Source organism: Chenopodium album, chromosome 20 (assembly GCF_948465745.1).
Source record: "Chenopodium album chromosome 20, dcCheAlbu1.1, whole genome shotgun sequence".
Classification (NCBI taxonomy): domain Eukaryota; kingdom Viridiplantae; phylum Streptophyta; class Magnoliopsida; order Caryophyllales; family Amaranthaceae; genus Chenopodium; species Chenopodium album.
Genome location: NC_137853.1, coordinates 36,257,894 through 36,277,948, shown reverse-complemented (window position 1 = coordinate 36,277,948; position 20,055 = coordinate 36,257,894). Strand labels below are relative to the sequence as shown.

Sequence of the window (20,055 nt, the reverse complement as noted above, 5' to 3'; positions counted from 1 at the left end):
AATTAAAAATGTTATTAGTTAAAATTTAGAACAGTTACCAAAAAAAAAAAAAAAAAAAAAAAAAAAAAAAAAAAAAAAAAAAAAGCAGTCCATTAAGCTACGTCTACATCATTTGTCCCCTAATTGAGGATCTTTCTAAATTATACCAGAAAAAAAGAAATTAAAAGTAAAATAACCAAAAAAAAAAAAAAAGTTGATTGGGCTTGGTGAGCTGGTGTAGAATGTAACTTGGGAATTCTAGAGCCCATTACTATCAACAAAACATAAGGTCTAGTAAGAATGCTCACAAATTAGGTCAACTTGTTGGATAAGTAAAGTTTTGTTTTCTTCGTACGAGTATTATTTTTAATCAAGTAAATTTTTACTATTTTTTTTTTATTAATACTTATATTTACTAAATTAAATTTAATTTTTTTGTTTGAAACTCAATTTTAATTATTAAAACTGATTTTTGTATAAACTTTTTTTTTTTGTAAGGTGATAAGGCAAAATATTAGCCAACAATCTATTTCATCAGAAATGATTGGATCTAACATGGTTCGGTAAATTTTGTACTTGCAACTTCCGAAGACTGCAAATTATGGTATCATAAATTGGGGAAAGAAATAATAGCACACACAAATTGAATTTGATGTGGTTTGGGTATTTGAGAATATGATAACTATACTTTTATAGACCCTATTTCGGAAGCAATGTTTCCCATGGCCTCACAGTTATGCACAAGCAAATACAAACAATGGTAGTTTTGTAAATAATGACATTTTGAGAGTACTATTGATAGGTCCTATATATATGATTCCATTAATATAAAAGACACTCTTAGTAATACTTAAAAAAAACATCTCAATAGTTAGGACTTTTAGTAGTGTAAAAGGTTGTTATGCAATTTTGCTTGTGTCCAACGCTAATGTATTAGGAGATTTAGGACTTCCTCGTTTCATTATATAACTCCTCACCTAGGCACCTAGCATAAAAATAGAAACTTACATAAAGTTTCAGTGTAAAAAAATAAAAACAAAAATTACAAAAGGCAAGGTGTGTTCTATTCACCTGATTTTCACTTATCCAAACTTATTTGAACTTAACTTGACTTAATTGAACTTATCTAAACTTAAATTATTCGAACTTATTATAGTTGTAATTTGAAGTTGGGCAACCCTTATCAAAACTAATTTTTCTTGAACTGAACTTATCTGAACTTATTTTTTCTCTGAACTGAACTTATCTTAACTTATGAAACCTGAAATAAGTGAAAATAAGGTGAATAGAACAGACCCGCAATATGTGAAGAGAATAATCCATACTTGAGTTAGGAAGTTATGCGCTAGAAGAACTTACGAGTCTGTTTGACTACTCCACCAAAAGGCTAAACTTGTTTGTAATTAGACTCTCAAATAAAGCTGATTTGGTTCAACCTAATGAAGATTTATCATGGTATCATATTGTATCACGATTGTAACAAAATACCACAATGTATATAAGACTATTGGGTTAGGGCCTTGGGGCTGTTTGAACTTTAAAGGTATATACAAATATACAATAATGTCTAATGTTTTTATCTTCAGATCATATTTTGAACCTAATATCCGCTTGGAAAAATGTTGGTACCTAGTGGATCTGGATCATGACCTTTGTTACCTTGGGCCTTTTATTAATTGGTTTAACTCCCTCTAAGCCGGCCAGTTTTAAAGGTTAAGTTTAATTATAATAGGAGATGCAGCCATTATACGTAGTGTTCTGAGAGTGAGGGAAAGCTCAAGTTGTTAGAGCTTCCCTTCCGGTTTCAGAAGATTTTGGGATCGATTCTCACCCCCGTTCTTTGTGGCTCTCTAAATACCCAAAAAAAAAAAAAAAATTATACGTAGTATTCTTATTCTGATGTACATTATTACAACCCAAAACTGATCCCTGAATCCGAATCACCCTAAAGGGTGAACGGTGTAGAACCAACAAAAAAAAAGAGAGTAAATGCTAAATGTTCCATGATTGTAGTCATTTTTATAATTGGTTAGCATTTGAAGTACGGTACTGTCCTATTCACAACTTAAATTGAACTTTCCCAGTTTACAAAGGAGTCCTGGATGTTTTGAAAATGACCTCTCAACTTAAGGCCATGCATGCATGTCGTTGTTGTGTTGCGACACTTCTTCCTCGAGCATACGTCAAAGAGAAGGTACACAACTACACACATTCATTAGAAAAGAGGATTGATGTGAAATATCAAATGAACCTAGATCTAATACTTTCCATAATTTCATCCCAACTTGAATGCAGCCATTTGACAATAACTATGATCGATCAAGATTAGATCAGATAAGTTAAGATTAACAATCAATAAGGATACGTTCTATTCATTCTTATTTTCATCTTTATGAGCGTAAGGTAATGCACTAATGCCTAATGCATGGTTCGAATTTGTCAACGTTAATTAAAAAGGACATTCCATAGCCCTTTCAAAGACTTGGAGCTTGAGATCATTAACAAAGCATACTACTTCAGTCATTTGAGCATATTAGAAATATACCTTGCACCTTGTACAAATTGTTGAAATATATCCGAAATAGTTGTCACACTCGTCACCATTCAAAAACAATACAAGATCATACCATATCCGTAATTATACATCATGATAATTTTCCCCGAATGAAAGCAGTACAGTATCTCATAATGCATAACATACACTACCACAAATGCATCTACAAAACATAGACTTGTAACTTTGTAAGTCATAACTAGATTAATCGTATTAATATTTGAAGTAGCAAGAAACATGTACAAGCTTAGCTTAGCTTTCCAACCCAAAAATATACTATAAGCAGACAAACTTTGGTATACAAAACTACAAAATGTGTTTCACTATTTACTCCCTAGGAAACCTTTTTCTTTTCTTCTGCATCTTCAATTCTTCATTCATCTAATCAATTCATCTTCAATTTTTGTTTTTTTTGGTACCATTAATCAGCTCTTTGTACAGTAGTTTTAAAAATCAAAACATACAATTTCTGATCCAAAGAAAAATAGAGAAAACCACCAACAGAATGAGTGACAAATGACCCAAAACTGGTCCCAACAATACAATGCCAAGCAGGTCCATAAACTCCATCAAGTTCCTGCATTCATTCATTCAATTCAAAGTTAATCAAATTTTCTACACATTTGACCAACCAATCCCTTTATATGGATTTATTTGACATGACTAACAACAATATGGGTCCCAATTTTGGACTAATTTGATGGCCGGAAATACATGCAAATCTTATTGCCCACCTTACCATTAATTATATTATATGGTTTAATTATATTGGTCACATTTACATTGACTGTTCAAACCTAATTAAAGGGTGTCAAAGATATGGTTTTTTTAGTTGATTTTTCCAATTTTAGTGAATAGAGTATAATTGCATTCATCAAATGTCAATTAGAAACACCTAGGTCCATTAACTTCATTAAATTTGATTGAATCTACTCGGCTATACACCTGAATAGGATGTACTCTAAAGAAGGTTGTGTACATCTGAATATCTAATCCCTTCGACCCTCGATGGGAAGAAGGGAAACCTCTCTTCAAGGCCAACAAGGGTATTGGAGGTTTTGGAACAATAGTTGACATTATTTACTTCTACCATTTACAATAGAATCATGTCATAATAACATTACTCTAGTTTTCCTACCTAATGTTTTTCAACTATAGTCTTATTTTTGTACCTACTCTTCAAAGTTCAAATGCAAAAGGGCAGAAGGTGGACCCCAAATCTGACCAAAAAAAATTCAATTACACACCTATGACCTACAGTCATATCATTTCTCTGATCATGAATAGTCAATTAAACAGTATTCATTTCAAAATATTTGGCCATGTTTCTATTGTTTTGGGATCATCAAATCATATTCAAAACAAAATAACTGTAATTAACTAAACATATTAGTCATTCAACAAATCATAATCTTTCACATAAAAACCTTACTATATTCAAAACCAAATCTATTGGACTGATCATTAATGATTTAACAGCCAGAGCATTTACTCTCCTTATTTTCAATAAATTTGGTGTACCTCTTCACTCAATCTCATGAAAACACACATTTCAAAAATACAAACCCGCACATTACTAGTTCAAATTACACTGTCAACACGACTATTAATCCCGAACCAACCATAATATACACAAACATTAGGAAAATAAGAGTAGTAAAGTACCTTTTTGAGTGACAAAGCAAGAGTCTTTGAAGTGAATTTCTCAAGACTATCTTTAATCTTTCTAGCAAAACCAACAGCATGAATCTGCATAAATGGTGGCATATCAGCAGAAACAACTTTAGCACAATTAGTCACCAAGAAATTAGCCAACTCCACTTTTGCATCACTAAATGACCTTCTTTTATCAATCCCATTAACCACTAATGATGGTTGCTTAATCACCATAACCTCACTATTATTAGTATTATTAACCTTCTCTTCTTTCTCTTGAACAACAACCAAAGACTTGTTTTTGGCACTTTCTAAAACAACCCTTTTCTCATTTTTCCCAAATTTTTGATTAGAGGGGTCTAAATTAACAGATTTAGAGATGGGTTTAGCTTGTAATTGGGAGTTAATCTGTTTAATAGGAAGTGGGTTGTTTTGGGTGTTATTGGGCTTTATTGGATTGGGCCTAAGCCTTGAAAAGTGGTTGGTGAGGTTGTAGACGGTGGAAGTTGCGGTGGTGGAAGGTTTAGTGTGGCGTTTACCGGTGGTGGGTTGTGGTGGTGGTGGGTCCGGAGTGGCTAACTTGCGCCGGTGGGTCGGGTTGTGGGCCATGTTAGTGGGTTAGGGTTTGGGTTTGGTGGTGAGTTGAGAAGTGGGTTTTGGTGCTAAATTGAGCCGATTGAGGACTAGAAATATGAGTAAGTTTTTGGGGTGTGGAAAAAATGGGAGAAATGAAGGGGAAAAATGGGGAAATGGTAAAGTGGGGTCCTTAAGTAACATGCTTTTACATGCGTTTAGAGCAGAAAGTGTGTGAAATGGGGACCACTTTTCGTGAGTTTTGACATATTGTCTCCTTTAACCAAAGTTCAATTGTAAATTAACATTATAATTGTTTGATTAATTTTTTTTTTTTTTTTGAGGGAAGTTGTTTGATTAATTAGCTATGGTTGTGTCTAAAGAAATGAAATTAGCTATGGTCTAATTTTATTCAGCTTATCTTAATCATAAAGTTTTTTTTTCCTTGAAACAATTTTACACCATTGAAATAGATAGAATAAATAAGTTCGAACAAAATAAGTTTTTATAACACTCATTTGCTCGGTAGGTTAAAGTAGTATATTGTGTCCAAAAAAAAAAAAAAAAAAAAAAGGTTAAAGTAGTATGGACTCTCTGGAGTATATGACAATTAGATCCTGATATGAGATGATTTAGCTAGTTCCCACAATCCATCATTGATGGAATCACATGTAAATCAGTGTAATCATTGTTCATTAGTTAAAATTTTCATTATGTAGTCTAAAAGTTCTACTCATAATTTCCATTTACTTCACATTTTTTTTTTTAGAAAATGAAAGAAATTACTTAAGGTTCAAGTAAAGGAAATGCCCCCTTTCATGAGTGTCCATATGTCATTTATGCATAAGTGCATAACTATGCCACTTTTTAGTTTGATTAAATCACAAGGACAATCAAAATTACAAATAAATCAATAAGGGTGAAATATTAGAGCTTGCAACGTACAATAATATACACTGGCTATTAGTCTAAGGGCATGTTCATATTTACTAAACTGAACTAAATAGAGCTGAAATGAATATTTTATGAGAAAAAGGAAATTAGGAGTTGAGCTGAACTTAACTGAACTGATTGGAGCTGAACTGAAGTGAATTGAATTGATTGAAGCTGAACTGAACTGAAATAGAATTAAGTTGAAGTGAACATATCCTTAACCGTTAGATGAAAGACTCATTAGTTGTTGCAACTAGCTAGCATTTTGATATTTAACTTTCACTTGTGTGCTAGACTATTGTAGACACACATTTTGACAAGCTTCCTAAACTCTCCTTGTTCCTAATTGAAAAAAAAAAGTACAGGCAACACGTGAGATAGAATATTGACAAACTTAATTAAAACTTGGCATTCGTTTAGGTTGTAATTATCTGGTAGGCTGCTTTTGTCTCGTGCTGTAATTGCGATGATTAACATTAGATACTAAATTGTTGTCCCCACTTACTAATTCTGGTTATGTTATAGCCAACATCGCTAGGTAATACTTTTTCCCGCAAATGAACGCTCAAGTTATTTATGTGATTAAACCTATGAAAGACATTCATAATGATTTGCCACTACTACTAATAATACAAACCAGTCAAATCAAGAACAATGATTTATTTAGACACTAACAATTCAGACTAGCAATTCAAATTTTGTGGAAATACATTTTGTCGATGATAGGAATTTTAATTAAACATTTAAACCCTTGTATTAATGATTAGTTACGTTCACTCTTTTTACCAATTATCTATTCAGAAGAAGGTTTTCATAATGTCATTTTAACTAGTACTTCGAATTAAAGATAATTTTCAACATAAATTGTGAGTTGGAGCGGAATCTCATCCATTTCTACACAATCTTCTTTCAACAATGATGACGAGGGCCTATCAAAGGGAAAAATTTAAGGCTTATCTCGGGTATACCAAACTTACTATGTTATACAAATACTATACATTTGTTGTAATGATGTGCTCTCTCTTTATAATTTGTAAGGAACTAAGAATGAGTTGTTCCCTTAAAAAAAGGAGTTAAGTACTCCGTAGTTCTATATTGAAAAATAACTTTTTTTTTTTTTTTTTTTTTGGTAATATATAAATTTACAAATTTACAATTCAAGGGAGAATTATGTGCACATACTATACAATTATATGCAAAATCGACATGGAAAATTTTGGTACACATTTGTTTCTCAAGTGTTCTTTCCTTATCATGTACTTCGTATGGTTTATGAGTACAATACTCAACTTTAGTGGGATAATAGTATATACAGTCCAAAATAAAACTTGGTAGTTACAAAAATACAAGCCCATGGTCCATGGATAGAGAGAGGTGGCATATGCGGCATTTCACTTTCAGCTAAAAAAAATGGATGTGTGAATACCATAATCAGGCATCATATAGCAGAAGTCTGTGTAAGATCAAACATGGCTCCCAAGGACGGCAATTAGTCTTGTATTCCTAGGCAACATGGATGGTGCACACGCTTACGAGTGACATACGTGCAAGGCCATACGACACGCAACACTCAAATATAAGGACCAGTCGTGCAAATTAAAGCATGAACTCACCTTATTTGAATACAAAGACGCATGGTGAATTGGTGATAGAGAAATTGAACTTTGTAATGAGGCACGCGTGACGATATAAATCCAAACTTATTCTTTGTTGGATTGTTATCATCCACAGGCAGTGTAGGTTTGCCCTGGATGTGCAAATTCTTATGTATAAATCCGTGGTCCAGCTGAAACTGAAGAGTAGTTCGTTGCTGAAAATATGCCAAGACCTTGGCTCTTTTGAATTACATGCTAAAATTCATAAAGCTGGACTTTCTAGGATTCAGCCAAATCATCTACTAGGAAAGACATGTATCAATTATTACATAATAGAAACAACAAGAAGAAGCAGAAGCAGTATGGATTTGCATTATTCATTACGAGTGTACCCAGCTATATAAATACGAGTTGGTGCTAAACCAAAAGTCCAAAATGGACTTTACATAGCCTTCTAAATAAAGACATTAAAATTGCATGAAATTCTGTTTTTCTATCAATTCATTTACATCCATTACAAAAATCACCCTGATATACAACCCAAAATGAACACCAAGAACCGAGCTAACAATGATGTACTTCGAAATTCCATGGCACAACACCATACATCAGGAACTGTATGTAGTACAAGAAACAAATATTACTAAATCAGTACAGCCGTGTCTATATTTGCAAATTTAATTATCTAACCTAGTAGATACTACAATTTACTGCAAGCAATCAACAAAAGCAAGCTTTGTCCACCAAAACGGAGCATCAAACCTTATCTAATTTATACGCCTAGTATGTCTGAACCTGAGATTGAATATAAGGGCATTAATTCCATGGGCTTGGGTGCCGGGCATCTCTAAAACCTGAAGTGCCACCAGAAGCAGCAGGGGAAGGTGAAGATGCAAAATAGTTTGTCCCAGATACAGAAACGGTTGGCAAGTTTGATGGGTGACCTTGATTCCCCGAGGGAGCAAAACGTGAGGGACTGCCAGCAGCAACCAATGCTGCTCGAGAAGGATGAGGAGCCTGCACAAGCAAATAACATCTGAGCTGAAGTGTAACTATCTTTATTTTCTTCATTAAATTATTATCACATACTCCATAAAGCCACAAAAAAGTAACAAATTTCATTACTCAGTATTAAAGTCTCAAAGACACCTTAAAAGGAAACTCATGCAGGACACAACATATTTACAGACTACTATTTCAATGATTTCTATTCCGGTATAAAAAGGCCACTTGTGTCTAAAATGAGGCTTTCCAGAGATTCAAAGAAAAGCCAGCTTGAATACTCTTTAATATATATTCCAAGAATACAGGATATATTTTTACGCTCCCACAGAACATGAACTTCTGACAGCTAAATAGAACAGTTATTTATCATTCATTAAATTGAATAAGATGACATGATCAAAATGCACTAGCAGAGAGCGAAACAAAGAATTATTTCTTTCTACAAATTAAGCCTGTTGATTAACAAACCATGATAGACAAGAATCAGAAAAATAACCCACCGATGATCGATAGCATTATTCCCAAATTGCTGATATATGTAGTGCACATGTAGTCATGTACATATATACACTTGGCCTGTATATCATGGCCATCTAAAAATAAATATTTCCACTTTACCTCATAAAGAAAGATTGAAAATAATTTGCATCAAATCACTTGAATTTTCCTATATGTAAATTATATATACATGTAGTACATCCTCCCTTACACGCGGATGTCACTGAAACTATATCATTATCTTATCAGGTTCACCAGCTCCCACAAGGCACCCCGTTCATCTATGTAAAAATAGTTTTTAACATTTAAACTAATTATATATCTTATCTTCTTACTCCTTTCTTCTATCCTGGTGGGTAATTTTTTTTTTTTTTTTAATTATTGTATATTTTGTTATCCCTGAACCCCCTGGATTAACAAAAAAAATTCTTCAACCTCATTTAATTTGCAGTACACATCTTCAATCATTGTTTACTTCCCAGTTATAAGAGGTCTTCAATTCCAAACAAATTAAACAAATAGTATAATAGTATATTACTGTCACAAGATATGCATGCCTATCTTCAAAAATCAAAGGAATGCTAACCACTCACAAGGCTTGCAGTCATAATATCTTGAGATGTGAGTCATGTGACAAACAATCATCCAAATAAAAACTCATTCTTACTCGACGAGATCTCTTCAATCATACTTTTGTAAAAGGAGGCTAAGAAGATTTCAATTACATCCTACTCACTCTTTATCCGACACATTGACAACTTGTTTGGTAGCTTCTAGTGAAAGAAGTAAAGGGAAAGAAAATAGAAGAAAATGAAAAAGAAAGTAATTATACATTATTTTCAGATGTTTGGTTAAATGTTAGAAATTGAAGAAAATCCAATATTTGGTTATATATTAAGCCTGTTAAAATGAGATACAGGACCGTGAAAAAAAATGAAATCAAGGAAAGGCAAGGGGATCAAAAGGTTAACACTTTTAGATTATCTTTCATCCTAAGTGTCTCAAATTTCTCCAATTTTGGAGAGAAGTTTACAATTTTCAATTTCTTCCCTACCAAATCCACATATAGTATAAAACCAAATGGAAAGTCAATTACTGTATTTCCTTTTCCTTCCTTTCTTCTCCAGCCAAATCCTCTACTACTAGCAACCAAATTAAAAAAATTAAAAAAAAAATAAAAAAAAAACTTCATACTAACAAGTTTCCATAAATAATCACCAAAAGAGACTTCCTATCCAAATTTAAACCTGTATCAAAACCAAATCGCCTATTACACTTCAGAGCTCAAATATGTGATTATTATATAAATTAACAATACAGGATATACCAAACAAACTTACACTACCCCACCCCCACCCCCCCCCCCCCCCCAAACCCCGCGTCAGGTTAAAGATGCAGTAGCCACATATTCACATGGATAGAACTGTTAAAATTAGCGCTATTTGACATAATGATCGACAATTACACACATCCACCAAAGGACAAAGGTAAAGTAACTGGCTAGAAATGACAGAAAATCAAGTGAACAGATAAATTTTTGCACATCTAGGAGTTTTCACAAGTCGCGTCTTTAACACTTTACAATATAGAAAGAAGGGTATGTGAGATAATGAAGTTAATAAAGATTTACCGCATTATGCTGGAAATATGGTGCTCTTCTGAGAGCAGACTCCGCAGAGGGTGAAGTACTGCTCATGCGGAGCAATTGTCTAGATTGTGGGTTATTATTTACAGCATCATCTCCTTCACCTCCTTCCATATCAGCATTAAGATTTGCCTCTGAACCTGTTCTAGGTGTAGCATGACGAGTCATTGACCCAGAGTCATTTGAAACATCCACTTGAAGAGGAAGAGGAGGTCGACTTGCTTGCATACTACTTCGTCTCTTTAATTCTTCTTCTGCATTCAAAATCTTTATACAAGCAACCAAAAAAAAAGTCAAGTTAGGGATTAATGAAAGGGTAACATATGAAAGAAGTTAGATCATAAACAAGAGGATACAAAAGCTACTATGGTGGACAAGATTGGCGCTATTAAACCCATATGTAATGAACTAAATACACCAAGATGAGTCCTAAAGATACAGAAAGATACATTTAACTAAGGACATAAGACTTTGACTAATTACAAGGATAAAAGATACTTGTATAACCATAAGATCAGTAACAAGGGAATATAAATTTGGAGGAAATTGCTCTGATATGATGTGCAATCTAGTTCCATACATGAGATTCATTCAACAAACAGCCACAAACAATTGAAGTTATGCAAACAAACATATCTAAAACCTACACGAAAGTACAAACCCTGTACAGATGAATACAGCCATCATTCGCAAGTCATAGACAACAGCTGCAAGGAAGATACCCAGTCAGACAAGGCATAAATAAGCCTTACCTGCTTAAGTGCTTGTACTAAATTGTGTTTCTTTTCATTTAATATATGCAACTTTTCCTCAACCTCTCTCTTCCGCTTCTCTTTTTCATCAACTTTGTTATCACCCTGTATTGAATGGTAAACAGTTTCAGATGTGAACCACTGTAAGCTTGATAAAGATCGATACATGGCAAATTGGAAATGCTTGAAACTACAAAGAAAAAAAAAAAAAAAAACAGGAGAAAAATAAGCTAATGTCCTATAATGTGCTTCAAGTTTCAGGCCATCAACAGAAGCATCTCACTAGCACAAAAGTTCTATGAATTTTTTTGAGCAAAAAGTTCTATGAATTAATTACATACTTCGTATATAATTTCTGAATCTATTCTATCATAACACTCATAAGCAACATTCTACTGACATAAACATAAAAAATGTTCTCTTTAACAGTCTATGTCACACACAAAACAAATTCATCATTACTTCGTATGTTGCAAGCTTAACTTAGCAAGCCTAGTGTTCATAATGACGACTACCATTGAAAGAACAATATCCAAAGGAAAAACAGGCAAACATCATAGCTCCAACAGAATTATAGACACATGAAAAATGCAGCTCACAATCTTACCATCTCTAGTCATCCAAAACCATCATCACCTCCCCCCCCTTTTCCCAATTTATCTCGCCTAAATGGCTAAATATCAATGTACTTATTAATTGTCCATTCAAAAAAACCAATGCACTACGACAACACAATCCAATATTATACACACAAAGCATAAAAACTTCAAGTTATCTAATTTAACAATCAAAGTTGGAATTGGCAACCCAGTTAACCACATTATCATAATAGACAATAAATTGGCAATTTAGCATAAAATCTCAGCAATAAAAATCCAGTAAATTGAAAAAAATAAATAAATTATAAAATTGGGGAAGAATTAAACCTCTAAAGTAGTAGCAATTGGATTATCTACAACAGGAGAACTCTCCTTCTCCTTCTCCTTATTCTCATTCTCTTTCTCCTTCTCTTTAATTTCAACCAGCATCTTAACACCCTCATCAATCAACAATGGCGGATGATCCAACGGCGCAGAATCACTCATTCTAACATCAACAGTAACAACATCACTAGATGGTTGATGACCCAAATTAGGGTTTTCAACATCCGATTGATTAGACGGCAACGGCGGCGGAGGTAAGGAATTGACAGGATTGAAATTAAAATTAGGGTTAGGGTTATCGACGACGGAAGAAGAAGAAGAAGGGAGAAGAGAGAGAGCCTTGGAACGGCGGCAAAGAAGAGATCGGAAATCCTTGATAGAAATACCATGAGTCGGCATTAACCACCTTCTTGGTACGTCGGAAGGTAATCTATGGAGGTTTCCCCTGTACAGTGAAATGGCCACCATTGTTGTGTTGTTTCTCTCTCTTCTGTTATCTCTTTGCTTTGATGTTTCGTTTTCTGTTGCTCATTTCATGTTGTTGTTGTTGGGGACTTACGTCATTGCGTGTGTTATGTTGGTTGCCACCCGACGCCTATTTTTGTAAACGGAAACGGATGCTACATCGATTAACGTAGAGCGAACGATAAAGCTCGGATAGATTAAGGGTCTGTTCACTTATTAAGGCTAACCCACTAAGCTTGAAACTTTATAAAATATACTTTGTACGGAGGGGGTGTTTGGTAAATGGGAATTGAGAGTGAGAATGGGAATTTTAATCCCAAATAAAACAAAATCTCTTGTTTGTTAAATGGGAATGAGATTAAAGTAGGGAATGGGAGTGGGAATAAATGGGGTGAATTCCCACCATTTTATTACCTAGGGAGGGTAGGTAATAAATGGGTGGGAATGGGAATAAGTAGAAAATGACATTTTTGCCATTAATGAAAAAAAATGGAAGAGAAAGATTAGTAAGGATAATATTGTATTTTTGTTATTTATTCCCCATCTATTCCCATCCACTACCCAAACAAAGTATTGTCATATTTTTCTATATTCCCAACAATCAATTCCCAATCCCATTCCCACATTTTAATCCCTAAACTCCCATTCCCACATTTTAATCCCTAAACCCCCATTCCCACATTCCAAATGCCCCGGGAGTACTTTAGAGCGAACGATAAAGCTCGGATAGATTTAGTGCCAGTTCACTTATTAAGGGCTAACCCACTAAGCTTAAAGCTTTACAATATAATTCATACTTTCGTAGTAGGTAATTGTTAATAGCTGTACTCGAGCCCAATTAACTCTGGCTAGTCCCTCATCGAGAAATGAATATTTACTATAACAAAAATGAACATTTTTTAACTGAACATATTTTATAATAATTTTGTATTTCTCAATACTCAAATGTTTATTTTCAAGTAGTATGATATTCATTCTTATAAAATATGGTTATTTTCTTTTTTAATTAATACAAATTTCTGTATTTGCTCAGTTGTATAAAATTTTCATTTTTATAGTAAAGGATAACCATTAACATTAGCATTCGTTCATAGCTTGTTAATAATTCGTTCATATGCCCGGTTATGACTCGCTCAAGCTCGAAATAATTAATTTCACTGTTTTAATTATTCTTAAAAAAAGTACAAGAACCAAATTAATTATAATCAATAACTATCGTATATAATCAATTAGCTATGTTACTATCATATTATAAATTAAAAATAATCGGATCGGAGTATTAGTTGTAAGAAAGTGAATAATATATTTGCTTAAATTTCTCATTGATAATCAATTACTCAATTACTGCCTATTTTGTTATTATTTTTTTTTTTTGGTGAAACCCTATCTTGTTATTATGATGAATAACATCAAACGACTTTTTTTTTATTAGAGTATACTTATTATTTTGCAAAGTTGATTAATATTAGCTTAATTGAGCTCATTCACGTTTGAACTTGTTCAAGCTCGAAAACAAACGAGCTCAAGCCGAGCTCGAATAAGACAAAATCTTAATGAATTGAACAAAGCCTGAACACAAAATTATGAAGCTCGTTCAAGCTCGAAAATGTTCGAACACTTGAAATCTTTATCGAACTTTGCTCGAACTAGTAAAAACTCGATTCAGCCCGGATTGTTTGCTGCCCTAATTGTAACTTTACAAAGATTGATCAATATCTTATTAGAATATTTTCTATCACTATCCTCTAATACGAAAAAAAAAAAAAAAAAAAAAGGGGTAACAAAAAGTAAAATCAATGGTTTAATATTTTTTTTTGCTGATATCTAAACATACGGTTATGTATTTAGAAGAGTGATTTCAAGGATGAATTTATCATTCTTTTTTTTTTTTTTTTTTTTTTTTTTTTGAGGAAAATTAAATACTTCGTATACAGTTACAAGCAAGATAAGGGTAAGTTTCTAACTAAATACTCCGTATTTTTTTTTAAAGCAAAGTCTCTAGCTAAATATGGTTATACAAGATAATAATTGCTAATGTTTCTCAAAAAAAAAAAGATAATAATTGCTAATGTAAAGTGTAAATTAAATCTTTTTAATTAACGCACAATATGGGTTGATATGATGCTTTTTTTTAAAAAAAAAAATTAGGAAACAAATATATTATGCGTTGATAATGATAACTGCTCCTACAAAATTATAAAAGTATACGACTAAAATCGATGCTTCTCTACCGATGTAAAATAATATTGTTAGGAATATATGAAATGAAATGATAAAGTTGATTAAAAAAAGGAAAAAAAAAAAAGATAAAGCATAACCAACAGTATAGAAATTTGATATGCATGTATAGGTATCATATTACTCATAAATACACTCTTGAAACTCAACTAATGGAACAAACCTGACTATATCTCATTCCTAAACGAATAATTCTAGTATTCAATAATTATCTTAATAACCCTCATTACCACTATATATACCCCTTAAACTTCATTCTAAAATCATTTCACACTCCACTTCTAAGCACAACACAAGTAAAAAGCCGTAGCCCTACAGCAAAAAATGAAGTTCATCCTTGCATTTCTTCTAACTATTTTGTTGGCAGAATGTGTATTTGCTGAACAAAACCAAAAAATTAAAGCTGATGACCCACCCATCGGATTCTCACAGCTTGGATTACCACAACCTAACCCTGGATTACCCATCGGATTACCACAAGATTCTGGATTTAATTTCCCAAACCCTGGTGGTCCTGGATTACCCATCGGATTACCACAAAACCCTGGATTTAATTTCCCAAACCCTGGACCACCAAACGATGGTGGTGGTCCTGGATTACCTATTGGATTCCCACAACCTGGCCCTGGATTTAATTTCCCAAACCCCGGACCACCAAATGGTGGCGATGGTCATGGATTACCTATCGGATTACCACAACCTGGCCCTGGATTTAATTTTCCAAACCCCGGACCACCAAATGATGGCGGTGGTCATGGATTACCTATCGGATTACCTGGATTTAATTTCCCAAACCCCGGACCACCAAATGGCGATGGACATGGATCCCCTTCATTCCCACAACCTGGCCCTGGATTTAATTTTCCAAATCCTGGACCACCAAACGGCGGTGGTCCTGGATTTAACTTTCCAATCCCATTTCCTGGTGCACCAAGTAGTGGTGGTGGACCTGGATTTAAGCTCCCTCCACTTCCCTCACTCCCCCCATTTCCTAACCCCGGATTTAATCTCCCTCCGTTCCCCCCATTCCCTGGTACACCAAGCGGTGGTGATAGCCCTCCTAGCTCTGGATTTAAGCTCCCTCCCCTCCCCCCATTCCCTGGTACACCAAGCGGCGGTGATAGCCCTCCTAGCCCTGGATTTAAGCTCCCTCCCCTCCCCCCATTCCCTGGTACACCAAGCGGCGGTGATAGCCCTCCTAGCCCTGGATTTAAGCTCCCTCCCCTCCCCTCACTCCCCCCATTTCCTAGCCCTGGATTTAAGCTACCTCCGCTCCCCCCATTCCCTGGTGCACCACCAAGCAGCGGTGGTAGCCCTCCTAGCGTTCCTTCTCTCCCAAAGCTCCCTCCTCTACCCCCATTTCCAAGCCCCGGATTTAAGCTCCCTCCACTCCCCCCACTCCCAGGTGCACCACCAAGCAGCGGTGGTAGCCCTCCTAGCGTTCCTTCTCTCCCAAAGCTCCCTCCTCTACCCCCATTTCCAAGCCCCGGATTTAAGCTCCCTCCACTCCCCTCACTCCCCCCATTTCCTAGCCCTGGATTTAAGCTCCCTCCACTCCCCTCACTTCCCGGTGCACCACCAAGCAGCGGTGGTAGTCCTCCTAGCACTCCTTCTCTCCCAAAGCTCCCTCCGCTACCCCCATTTCCTAGCCCTGGATTTAAGCTCCCTCCACTCCCCAAACTTCCCGGTGCACCAAGCAGTGGTGGGAGTAGTCCACCACCCGCAAATGATGGGTTGGCAGCTTGCTTGGGAGATCTTCAAAACTTGTTCAAGAGTCATAAGATTTCCTTAAGTCCGGATTGTTGCTCAGCACTTGAGAAAATCCAGAATCCTGTCATTCAAGATCTTATCAAGGCAGTGTGTGCTAGTGGTAGTCCTCCACCTTCTTCTTAGAAAGCATCTACTCGTACTTGAAATGATTGGGAGTTTAGTTATTAGAGCATAGTATTTAAAGCTTTTGAATAAATCATGATAATCATGATGTTAGTATTTAGTTTTTTTGATGAGCAAATTATTCAGTATTGTTAGGATAATACGTAGAGCATTATATGTAACATTATAATGATGTTTAATATATGGTATTTAATAATTTTTAGGTGGCATTTTGTTTATGTAATGATCTTTTTAATTTATGCTCTCTGAATTTTTTTTTATTTATTATTGTTATTATAATATTTCAAGAAACATTTCTTCAACTCCATGCCTCGATTTGATATCAATAAATTTGATGTCTCCATGTAACACACTAACACAAGATGGACTGTCAAATCAATTAGGTGTATGTGTGAATTTCACAAATTTTTTTCATATATATTTGTCGTATTATCAATAAACAAGGTTTTAGGCTCTAATTAATCGTGTATAAATTAAATACTCAAATTAATCGTGTAAAAAATGATCGAATCTTTAGTTTTATCCAATTTTAATGTGATTTCCTGATGATAATAATGAGGCATTAGTATATACTTAGTATTGGTTTTCTTTGCCTCCAATAGTCCAAAATGCTAAATCACATACTCTGAAATACTTTATTATGCTTGGTGTATGTTAGTGGTGTGGAAGTATTTTCCTAGATTGACGGTTGTCAAATATACTTGTCGATTGTTTAATTCTTTTTAATATAATGTTCCCTTAGTTATACATGAAACATGATTGATGATTAGTCAAATCTAAATATTAGATTAACCTGTTAGTTAATTTTTTTAGCTTGCTTTCTGCTCAACATTGGGGTTCAATGTATGCTATATTGAGTCCAAACCTAGAAATTCCGTAGCCGGAGAAGAGGGGTTAATCTAAAGCTCAAAATAAAAACTTTCTGGATTATTAACTCAAAATAAATAAATAATTAAAAAGCCTATAAAAATTGAATGTGAAAAAACTAGCAATTCCGTAGCCGGAGAAGAGGGGTTAATCTAAAGCTCGAGTATCAATCAAAATCACATACATGTAACAAAATGATAAGAATCATGTTATCTCTAACCTTTTTTCACATACAAAAAAGAAAAGTAGTTTTTAAAATAAGTTAGCAAAATTTTAAGTTATACTTGTATCTTTTATCTATGTTTTTTTGATTCATATGAGCCACAAGAGCGGGTACAATGGGGGGCGGGGGAAATTCCAAGATGGGAGTGCTACCATCAAGCCAACTCCACATGTGACTACATGGTACACGGACATGAGCTAAAGATATGCATCGTTTAAAAAAAAAATTACGGTTTGAATAATACATTTCTGAGATGTATATACTTAACTTTAATTCAAGAAACATTTAATTTGTTTGTGACGATTAAAAACAATTGCACCGTATCTAAGTTTTGGTAAAACAATAATTTGTTAAACTTTCCTTAAACCAATTTGATTATGTCATCAGTCAGTGCAATGCACGAGTCGATCTATTTTTTTTAAAAAAATATTTTTCTATTTATGACTTTATGTGATTACATTTGTTATTTTATTAGTTGTATGTAATATATCATTTTCTCCGTATTTGTTTTAAAATATTAGATAAAATTTCTAATCTCAAAAGATAATATTTCGTATTTGATTAATATACTCATTAAAATCTCATTGGTCAATTACGCTTATGTGGCACTTGAATTATTTATTGGATATAACTATAAATTATAATACATGGCACGTTAACTAATTTTAGGTGGCATAATTCTATTGTAGCGTTTTTAAAAATATTAATCCTATGTGGCGCCCTAATACTTTTTAAAAATAAAAATCCTACGTGGCGCTCTAAAATCTCGGGAAAAAACTCCCCTTTACATATATACTGTATATTAGATTCATGAATACGTACGGATCCATAAAGATTAGACCTTATTATACATAATAATTAAATCGAAAGAGCTCCCTCAAAAAAAATTGAAAATATATATATGCAGCTAATTAATCATGATAGTGTTTGTTGATACAAACATAACATGCGTTGATAGCTACGTAGTACTTGTCTTTAATAAGTAAAGATAACTAGTATATTGAAAAAAAAAAATAACTAGTATAAATTAATAAAGGAAGTAAAATAAACTTATCACACCACTTTCTAATTTTTTAAGTTTTTTTATGAAAGAGTTTTAAACTACTTAAGTAAAATGATAAAGTTCCTTAAACAAAAATATGCATGTATGTGTACCATATTACTCCACAATACATTCAAATATTCAATACTCTACAAATGGAACTAATCTCGACTAAGTCGACTATATCTCATTCTCAACTAACTAAAAGATAATTTGTTTTGATATATAAAAAAATTATTTTAAGAGGTAATCTTCACCTTAATCACCCTCATTAACATTATAAATACCCTTCAACCTTCATTCCAAAATATCACTCATCATATCACAACAAAAGAGAAACAAAAAAAAAGCCCTAAGAAATAACAATGAAGATTACCTTATTAGCTATCCTCTTTACTCTTTTCCTAGCAAAAACTACATTAGCCCTAGAACAAGAGCAGACTCAAGCTGCAAACCCGGAATGGGGGTTTGGCCGGCCCGGGTTCGGATTCCCACATCCTCGATTCCCTTTCCCACACCCTGGCCCCGGGTTTAAGTTCCCATTCCCTGGTGCACCAAGTTCCGGTCCCGGCTTCCCATCATTTCCATTCCCACATCCTGGTGCACCAAGTTCCGGTCATGGCTTCCCTTCATTTCCATTCCCACATCCTGGTGCACCAAGTTCCGGTCCCGGCTTCCCATCATTTCCATTCCCACACCCAGGCCCCGGGTTTAAGTTCCCATTCCCTGGTGCACCAAGTTCCGGTCCTGGCTTCCCTTTCCCACACCCTAAGTTCCCAATATTTCCATTCCCCGGTGCACCAAGTTCTGGTCCTGGAACACCACCCGCCGACGATGCCACGCAGGCTAAGGGTACCTTGAACGATCTTCAACAATTATTTAAGAATCACAAGATTTCTTTTACTGCAGAATTTTGCTCCGGCCTTGAGAAAATTGACAATGCTCTTATTCAAGCTCTTGTTAAGGCAGAGTGCATTAGTGGTAGTCGTACTTCATCTCATGCTAATTAAGTATGGATTAATTAATAGTAATTATCTTATCTAGCTCTAGAACATATTAGTGAAATTTAAATAAATTAGGGATGTTGATGTTCATAGTACTCTACTAATCTACTACTACTCGTAGTACTCTATTAATTAGTAAGTTGGACGTAGCTACCCACTCGGGTTTTTAGTATGTAGTTCTAAGGGTTGCATATTATTAGGAGCGAGTTA

The 20,055-nt window shown here is 34.3% G+C and overlaps 2 protein-coding genes across 2 annotated transcripts; both read right to left on the bottom strand.

Moving 5' to 3' along the window:
• Positions 1–2,933: 2,933 nt before the first annotated feature.
• Positions 2,934–4,848, bottom strand: LOC145598257 (uncharacterized). The gene is made up of 2 exons (XM_081654587.1): positions 4,199–4,848; positions 2,934–3,110 (listed from the first exon to the last, which is right to left on the bottom strand). The coding sequence occupies exons 1-2, from the start codon at positions 4,796–4,798 to the stop codon at positions 2,955–2,957; spliced, it is 756 nt and encodes a 251-aa protein (XP_081510713.1). The 5' UTR covers positions 4,799–4,848; the 3' UTR covers positions 2,934–2,954.
• A 2,823-nt stretch (positions 4,849–7,671) lies between these two features.
• On the bottom strand, positions 7,672–12,695 carry LOC145598256 (uncharacterized). The gene is made up of 4 exons (XM_081654586.1): positions 12,117–12,695; positions 11,191–11,295; positions 10,424–10,705; positions 7,672–8,307 (listed from the first exon to the last, which is right to left on the bottom strand). Exons 1-4 carry the CDS (start codon positions 12,579–12,581, stop codon positions 8,107–8,109), a joined length of 1,053 nt encoding a protein of 350 aa, XP_081510712.1. The 5' UTR covers positions 12,582–12,695; the 3' UTR covers positions 7,672–8,106.
• Positions 12,696–20,055: the final 7,360 nt, after the last annotated feature.